Below are 9304 nucleotides of genomic sequence, written 5' to 3'. Positions count from 1 at the left end.
CAGCTGATCAGATTGTTTTTAAGCAGAGGTCAGAGGACGTGAGTGCGCAGTGCATCTTGGGAAGTGAAGTCTTTCTGAATTTGGATTAGCGTGGTGATAACGATTACCATACCTAGTTTTTAATATTTTTCAGTTTAATAATATACTTTGATAGTTTTTAATTAAGTTTACGCTATTTGTATGTTGTAACAGTAATAGTGGCAACTTTTAGTTAGTAAAATCTTAAATACAAACAAAGATTTCCCATAAAGACTTGCTTCAACTAGCCGCAAAACAGTACGCTTGAATTATGAACTATCTTGCCCAGACATTTATGGCCAAAACGAATGAGTAAAACCTAAAATATACATTGATTTACGCATGTGTTATACTCCTGATAATATTTAGCAGGGTTAGTTGTATATTTTAACTAATTTATTAGCCAAACTCACCGTCAAAATACAAGTTTCGGTAAAACCAGGACGCCACCGTGTAGGAAACGAACACACCTTTGGTTTAGCCTTTTGAGTTCAAATAAATGACATTTGCTAATGAAACTTTGCTCAACTATGCTCATAACATAACGAATCTGACATACTTTAAGCGTGAGGAAGTGTTTATTGTTACGTAAATATACATATATTGCATAATTTTACAAAATACATGTCAAAAAAACTTGAGTAATCTGGTCTTTCTGGCTTGATAGCTAGTTCGATGCTAGCCTGTCTCTACAGCTAGCTCCACTGTAAACATCAGTCAAATATTCGTTCCTCTTTGTAATTGCAATGGAAGAAGAGGTGTTTACCGACATAAATGGAAAAGTGATAACTTTGGACTGCCAGGATCACAGTAGTTTTTGCAGAGAATACGTGGTGAGCTCTCCAAAAGTCTCATTTTGGAAAGTTATGGGCTATACCAGCACAGTGTGGCTGGTTGCATACGCGGTGTTTTTCTTCATACACGTAAGTTTACATATAAATATTCTATTTAAATGTAGTTTATGTATAGTGCAAGGGATTTACAAATCTGCCAGCCAAAATGTCAAAAATTAATTGGGTTTTGTGGGTCTGGGGGTCAAAAAGTCTTCAAAACACTAACTGGAATTGTTCTCAATTTATTGAATTGTCTGCTTCATGGAATGGCAAGGACAGATATGAATTATGGTTGCCAATATGTTACTGTTATTACCATAGAATAGGCCATGCATATATTAACAAGTAAAAATAAACTTCTATTATATAAACTTTCTATAACTTCTATACTTCTGTCTATTCATCAGAAACATGAATTACTCTGACTGTATACCTTATGACAAATACTTAAGGTGCAAAATGCAAGATTTCTGGTGGAGGGTCAGCTGTGGCGCTACCTGCTTGTCTCGATGGTTATGTTATATTGCTTTGCCTGGAGTGTTTCACAATAAGGCATTACATTTGTGTTAAAATACTTTATTGCAAACAATACAAGGTGGCATCACCTACTTGTACACGAGTTTGATACGAAGGCTTTTGTGATTATTTTTCCCTATTCAGAATATTTCATATTTTATGACTGTAGAAACGTATTAAAATATAATTAATTCATCATTTGTCCCTGTGGTTTTCAGAACACAGCCATCCTGAGCACTGCCATCCTGATCACTCTTTTGGGGATGATGGTTTTTATCCACTTTGTGAAGGTGGATCATGAAACACTCTTGGTTGTTGGGTCTTTGGGGGTCCAGGTTTCGTACAGCTATGCTTCAGGACGCGAAACCTGCTCCTTCATTGAGATGAGCAAGATCAAGGACATTGTCATCAACGAAGCCATCTACATGGTGCGTCTCAGTGTAAATGAGCCATGGCCTCTACTGTTTAAACACACATGCACATAAACAACATCACGTTTGTGAATAAACTGGGACTAAACCTGGAACCAAACTAAACCAGGACTAGAACAGAACCAAACCAAGTCTACATTCGGTCTGAAAGGGCAACAAATCAGGGCTAGTGTTTAGAACAATGATAGTAACATGGCCACAGTTAGGAAAGGTTCAATATTATTATTGTATACTTAAAAAAGAAAAAAAAGAAATTATCACATGGTCAATATAAAAAAGAGATGTGGTAAGGAAATATAAGGATACGACATAAGAGATTTTATATTATTATATCACCATTCACATTTAAGGAAATAATTATTTTCAATCACCTCCTCCAATCTCTGAAGTAATATAAATGTGTATTTGTTTTCCCAGCATCAGATCATTTATTACCTGTGTGTGCTGCTGAAGGACCCCTCCGACCCAAACGCTGTCTCAGGCGTTGTACCTTTGTTTCAGGTAGAAAAAAACAACTTTTGATTTAACACTGCTTGTCAATATTGACTTTGTTTTGACAAGCTACTATAGGACTTAGAATATATTGCTGCTTCTGTATCTGTTGGTAGGGTATTTTTTCTCCTTTATTTATGGCAGTTAAAATACCGGTAAGTTTGGATTACATTAGCAAACACTTTGGTACCTAGGCCAAATAGGTCAGCATATCAAAATTATCTAAATCATCAAATAGTTTTGCAAATACAGATACATATATATCCTCAGCATATTATCATTTTAAACATTTCTCTTATTTAGTATGTTGAGTTAATGTTTTATTTGTCTTTCAGAGTTCCAAGCCGAGACTGAACTGCTTGGTGAAAGTCTATAAAAGCTGTCAGGAGATTCTGTGCAAGTGCTCATGATTATAAATTAAATAATGTGTGTTTTAATTAATTAATGAATTGTCTACTAGTGCCATTTACCTGTAATTATTTTATTTATTTTAACCAAGTGCAAATACTTCTTATATTGTATTGAAATTAAGATAAATAATATTGTCCCTATAGAAAAATGTGTCCCCTTCATTTGACCACTCCTTCAATTCTGCTGGGGGAACCACGGGGCATTATTCTCCCAATCTGAGCCAGGATGTTGAATATGAGCATTGATTATTATTATGGTGCATGCTTTTGTTTGAATGTCTAAACTTGATAAAACTGTCTCACCTCTTCTTAGAACTGAATCTATGAACCTTCTTGCTGTGAGTGAGAGTGCTAACCTGCTGTGACCTACCCATTTAATCTTATATTTTTTTGTATTAGTACTTGTGTTAATATGATTCTTAGAAGTATTTTCTCAATTTTATTACATATTTTAATAAACATTTTATCCGAAATCTGCTGCTGCTTTGTGTTTTCTCCAACAGAGGGCAGTGCCAGCTTTTATTTTGCCTAACTCGTTTATACTTCGCAGTGACATCAAGTTCCAGTTGTAGTTCCAGCTATGTCAGTTTTTTATGGTTAGATTGTTTTTAAACAAAGTTTACATTAAAGTCTAACAGTTACAGAGCTTCAGACAGAGCAATGCCAACAACATCACCCCAGGGAATGGAGGGTATTTTTTTATTTTTTGCTCAACTCTTATTCTGAATTCAATATTATGCTTTGTCTTTTTCTATTGTATGGAACTGCAAGTGACATTTCCTAACTGGAGGTAAATCTACTGCTCTAGATGCCCCAGTGATGACCTGCTCCATTGAAATAAATACATTATAAACTAATCTGGGCCATAAAGGCTATTTACATATACAGTCTCTAATCTGAGCTCCTCCTTTTTCTAATGTACATTCATAACTCCCTGTAAGTCTGGGGTAAGTCTAAGATGTTGGGTTAGTTAGTTGTTATAACCCAGATTTAGACCTTGGTTTGTTATGGGAGTGGATTTTATTTATTAGTTTTATTTGAATGAGGATGATGCACATTAATAAGATGTAGCTGTAGAGCTAGTTTCCAACTGTCCCCAGGCAAAGTATAACTGCCAACAACAAACAAAACACTTTTCTTGATCAACAGGAGATGGTGTCTTTGGATTGTCAGTTTCACAGTTTGATTGCAATGATCTGTGTTGTTGACCTAGTTTCTGATAAAATTGTATATATATAATGATATTATTGATAAGGAAAATGCATATTAATTAACATCTGTAATTACAGTTTAAATATGCCAGATTATAGCAAAAATTATAATTCCCATCTGTTGTCCCTAGGCAGGTGAGACTACAAAGGGATATAATACAGAACTGTAAAAGGCCAGATTAAAACACAGACATCTTTCCTTCATCCACTTCCTTCTTCGTTTTTAGAGATTTCTTTTACAACTTTAAAATGGGAATTGTGGAGGGATAATATGGTATGATGATGTGTTCCTCATAACTGTGGCTCCAATGGACAATGTAAAAGGCTCTGATATATATAATTTTAACTGACATTTGTTTCTCCTCTGTTTTAGTTTCAGTTGGTGTCAGTTCCCGCTCATTGCTGCGTGAACCTTTGCTCCCATGGCAACAGAAAAAGCACTGTGGTGTGACTTTTAGCTCTAGAGGCGTCGAGCAGCTGTGAAGATTGGCCCCTGTCCCCCTGTATGTGTGAGTGTGAGCTATAGAGACGGGAATACAGGCATTTGAGGTCTTTTTGATTGAAAGTAAGGAAAATATATGTTGAAACAAAAAAAAAACAACAAAACACTAAAATAGTGATAGCCACTAATAGTAATAGCCACTAAATCAACATAAACTTAAGCTGAAATAATTTGGGGTGGGTTGTGGTCACGAGGCATCACAACATTTTAGAATCCCTATAGTTTAAAGGTCCTATATTACGCACAATTGACTGGTGAACTTTAAGCCATGTTATAATGTTGTTACCTCCACAAAAACATACCTGGAGCTGTGTTTTGTTTTACTCAAATATATGTTTGAGCATCGTTTTATTATTATTATCTACATTTCCAAAGCTCAAAATGCTCTGTTCCACCTTGTGATGTCATGTAGCGGTAGTTTGGTTCATAGCTACCTTTTACCTTGAATTCAGTAGAGATTGGCAATTCCAGAGTTGAAATGATCCAAATGAGTTTAGTGAAGATATATGGAGTTTAACACATTGAAGCACTTCCTGTATTGCCACATGACATCAGAAGGTGGAACAAGGTGGTTGTCCGTTTGAGAAAGGAACTAAGCCTAAACATGCAAGGTTTGTGTGTTAAACGTGTGTGAATGAAACAAAACACAACTCCAGGTATGTTTTTGATGATGAAACACTATAACATAGATCAACAGTGTAACATGGGCCCTTTAAACTGAGCTGGAGGACATGTCAGAATGATGGAATTTGTTTCTGCAATTTCTGGGTCTATTTACTTGAAACAAAACTGGCTCAACATTTTACATATTCTCTGTCAGCATACATAAACAAAAGTTTAGTTTTGTTTGTTTTTTTATAAATTAGACTAATATTTCCTAAACATGTGGCACATCAACCAGAAATGAATGGGGACAGAACCTTACAGAAACAACTGCCTGTGACTGCCCCAGACCCAGACAGTTGTTTCAAAAATCAGTAACAGGTCCTTTAAATTCTACTTTTTTGTGTAATGTTGACATGCACACACTAATTAGACTTATAGCATTTCACCAGTCTCAAGATCTTAACAGTCCTAGTTTAGTCCTACTTTAGTCCTGTTTGAGTTCTTACAAAAACAATAAACCCATTATAAAAACAGAGAGGTGTGAAGTGATTTGAGTGTATCCTTGGCTCTCGGGACCAGAGGGGGGCGACACCTCAGGGCCAATAAACCTGGACCCCCACAGAGGCCCTCATAATGAGACTGGACCTGCAGTAAGGGGCTCTCACCACCAGGGGGGGTAAAGTGTAAAGTGTACATCCAGGCAAGTTTATAAGACCCAGTATGAGATGATGTGCTTTTCTTGCTGCAAAAAAGAGAATGTTTAAAGGTGCACTATGTAACTTTTCAAGTGAGGAATGAGTCCACCACCCTCTTGTCTCCATGGAAATATTATTGTTCTGACTAGAATGTTCCAAAGTATATCATAAACATATCTAATTTCACCTTATTAAATTACATTTGTTTGTGTTGAAAAACCTATAAATGCATAGCTGTATTGTGAATGAGGTCACTTCTCCACAGGTCTCATTTGTATCTATGCCTGGTGGTGACACCTGCTTGTCTTGATGGAAAAAGATAATATTAATGTCATACTGTGGAGCACTGTGATAGCGCTCTGAAGGGGGATTGACTTAGCATGGTAAGCAAGGGGAGGGGGGACTCAAAAATGAAAGAGAAAGTTTTTAAACATATTAATATGTTAGTTTTCAGCAAATATAGCATTTTCAAAACATTACAAGGTGACATGGTGATCTAAATTTGTTATGTTTTAGCAGTTAATACCCCATAGAAGTGTAATAGTCCCTCTTTAATCATGCTTAACTTGAGGCATGTGTGACCCAATGCCAGTTATTCTGTCTCCCACCAAAATGACTATAATCTACACGTTGGACTAAATAGATTATGGCCTCTACGTATTCTCTTAAAAATACAGTCTGTTTTTGACAGCATATCAGACCCTCCTTTAAAACCTGATCATTAGCTTGACATTAGCATAGTTAGCAATCCTCTTGCTGTGTTGGAGAATACCTGAATTATGGAGAGAGAGCTGCACTTAGGGACCCCACTGAGAAATAAGGGAGGGGCCTCTTTGCCTCCTGTAGAGTTTATTACACCCACCAAAAACTTCTCATATCTTAAGTGCATGTGACAACTTTTCATGTTTCAGGATTTTGACTTAATTTGGTGGGATAAAACTTGGTGTAAATAAAAAAATAAAGTTTTATACCTACTAGTGTTGTCGCAATACTAAAATTTCAAACTCAAGTTTCAATACAAAGGAATAGACTCAATACTACCAATTCAGATACCGCAATGAAAAAAATAACACTCTTTTTTAAGGCAATAGAATGTGATTTTCAGCATTAAATGGTAGTACTTTCTTTTATATTATCATGTGCTCTTATATCTGTGTCATCCCTCAGTGGTCCACGTAGGTTCTGTAGTGGTCCATGGGCATAAACTAATCTATGTGCTCTTATACTTGTTCTGATACAGCTCAAGATCGTTCTAAAACTATTCAGGAAATGTTCATTTCTGTTGGGAGAATATGACTTTATTAGTTGCTCAAATGAGTTGATTTTTTCTTCTTTGATTCTAATTTTAGTATTGATTTGTATCTGATCAGTACTTTTAACAACCCTAATACCTATCAAGGCACAGTTTCATATATGGTTGCTAGGTAGTTTCATACTTTTCTAGTGTGATGTCCTAATTTCCAGTAGTGAACTACCATATGCACCTTTAATTACTTGAATTTATTTACAATTACAAAAACAGAAAGGTACATAATGTGAAGGTTAAAATTTCAATAATCCATTTTCTAGCCAATTATCCAATCAGAAAACAGCACAAGCTTCTCATTTTCAGGGGCCAGATCCAGTGGTTTCTATTAGGATATAATGTGTTCTCATTACAGCAGTTTTGGCAGGTTAAGTTGTAATTTTAATTCCATTTTTAAACCAGCAGAAGTTACTGTTACAGCTGTTATTAACATTATTAGTTCGCAAATTGCAACTAATTGAGTCATCATTTTAATAACAGGCCAGTAACTCCATTATTATCATGACTATGACAGCACGTTGGTAATAATAGGCAATGAGATACTCAAACTGCACTACAAAAAGAACCTGATTTAAAGTTTCACTGTAATATTTTTATGGTGGTGTGTCTGTCAGCTAGTTCTCTCCATGGAGTTGTCTGCATTTCTAGAATGTTCCACTGCAGAGCATGAAATACACTCTATCTTGTATTTATGCATTTACAGATGCTTTTATTTCCTTAAAAAGCATAAATCCTGAGTGGGGTCTCTTCTCCACAAATCTGACCTATGAGTAGTCGTGATGGCGTCACTGGTTTGTCTCTATGTAGACAGAGATAGATGGAGGATTAAAGCTACACTGTGAAACATTCTAGGCAATATAAGAGGCACGCATTTAGGCACTTGGTAAATCTTACCCGAGATGTTATGTAGTGTCCCTTTCTTAAAACAATAATCATAATAATAATTGATATTTTTCCGCTGTTATCCAGAAATCAGAAAATTGTACAATATTATCAGTTTACCACTGTAACTTTTACAGATGTTTATGAACCGCCCTTAATAGTAATTAAATTATTAAATAATAATTAAAATACATTAGTAACATAGGACCAACAAATATAAATACATTTACTAGTCATAGTAGTAAGTCATAGTAGTCATCAAATCTTTTTTGCTTGGTACCAGTGCAACATCATTGTAATCTCCTTAACACTATGCCTCATTCAAAAGCTATGAGTTACACCGTCATGTTTGTACAGTAATTCCTGACAGACACCATCTTGGCACGTTTTCAGCACCAGTTACTGAAAAACTCCAGATCGAGTTGTGTTGTCTTTGTTGCGGTGAATGGGGCTAAGCTAACAGCTGCTGACAGAGGAGATACAGGTGCATTGTCTGAAAGTGTGACGGTTTATCTGGCTCTCACATCCCAAAACCAAGGAACAGGTGGAACACGAAGGCAGTTTGGATTTGAATCTGCAAAAAGTCCCTCCCAGCCTCTACGATAAGGCTGTCCTTATGTTTAGTGACTACACACAAGAGAAGATGCAATTTGAATGTAACATGAATATTAAAGCATGAGGTTTCATTATGGTAAATGTATTATAAATGGCCTGAGGTAACTCAGGACTAAACCAGGTCTGAATCAAGACTTGACTCATGATTTAGAACTATAGCCTAGGTAAAACTTGGTCTAGGTCTTGGACTAAACCAGGACTGAAAGGCGAATTCAAAATTTGCATTAAATGAATTTGAAAATTAAGTAAATCCAGAGGCTTAACATACAATTATGGGACCAAACCAGATCTAAAAATAAACTGAGCCAGGCTTAAAGCAGACGTATTAAGCAAAATTGACTTTTCAGAGCTTGTAACCATGTTATAGTTGTTTCCACTTCTCATTTACCTTTTTGACATTGTATTTGATGTGATTCGTGCGTGTTTGATCTTATTTTCAAGACGCCATTTTGCAGATCAACCTCCATTTTCCCCATTGCTTCCTTCTCCAGTTTTATTTTCTTAATTGGTGATTCACATAGTCATTTTTGATAAAAAAAAAAAAAATGTTTTAAAAACCTCACTAGCAGCTATCTATAGGATGGGCAAACAACTTCTCTGGTATTTGTTGTGATGAAGATTATAACTAAAGAGCAGGCTCAAGCACACTATTCACAATGTTTTTTAAACAAGGACTGAACCAGGTTTAAGTGAGGACTAAACAATGTCACAGAATAATAGAAATAAATTCTACCATAATGTTAATTATTATTTGAACTTCCAAAGGTACCTCTGTTCTGTCCACTAA

General features: G+C 35.7%; 1 protein-coding gene and 1 long non-coding RNA gene across 2 annotated transcripts in view; both read left to right on the top strand.

Moving 5' to 3' along the window:
- Positions 1-16: 16 nt before the first annotated feature.
- pigh (phosphatidylinositol glycan anchor biosynthesis, class H) lies at positions 17-3173 on the top strand. The gene is made up of 4 exons (XM_020919122.2): positions 17-941; positions 1586-1795; positions 2216-2299; positions 2626-3173. The coding sequence occupies exons 1-4, from the start codon at positions 765-767 to the stop codon at positions 2698-2700; spliced, it is 546 nt and encodes a 181-aa protein (XP_020774781.1). The 5' UTR covers positions 17-764; the 3' UTR covers positions 2701-3173.
- Positions 3174-3222: 49 nt separating this feature from the next.
- The window catches only part of LOC129407660 (uncharacterized), a 29472-nt gene continuing 23390 nt past the window's right edge, over positions 3223-9304 (top strand). Inside the window, exons 1-2 of the long non-coding RNA XR_008631650.1 lie at positions 3223-3490; positions 4285-4414. This is a non-coding gene — a long non-coding RNA (uncharacterized LOC129407660). The remainder of the gene's footprint in view (positions 3491-4284; positions 4415-9304) is intronic.

Source organism: Boleophthalmus pectinirostris, unplaced genomic scaffold (assembly GCF_026225935.1).
Source record: "Boleophthalmus pectinirostris isolate CB_2022bp ecotype Guang Dong unplaced genomic scaffold, ASM2622593v1 HiC_scaffold_13, whole genome shotgun sequence".
Lineage (NCBI taxonomy): Eukaryota > Metazoa > Chordata > Actinopteri > Gobiiformes > Gobiidae > Boleophthalmus > Boleophthalmus pectinirostris.
The sequence above is the reverse complement of the archived record's forward strand: the minus strand, read 5'-3'. Positions and strand labels throughout refer to the sequence as shown.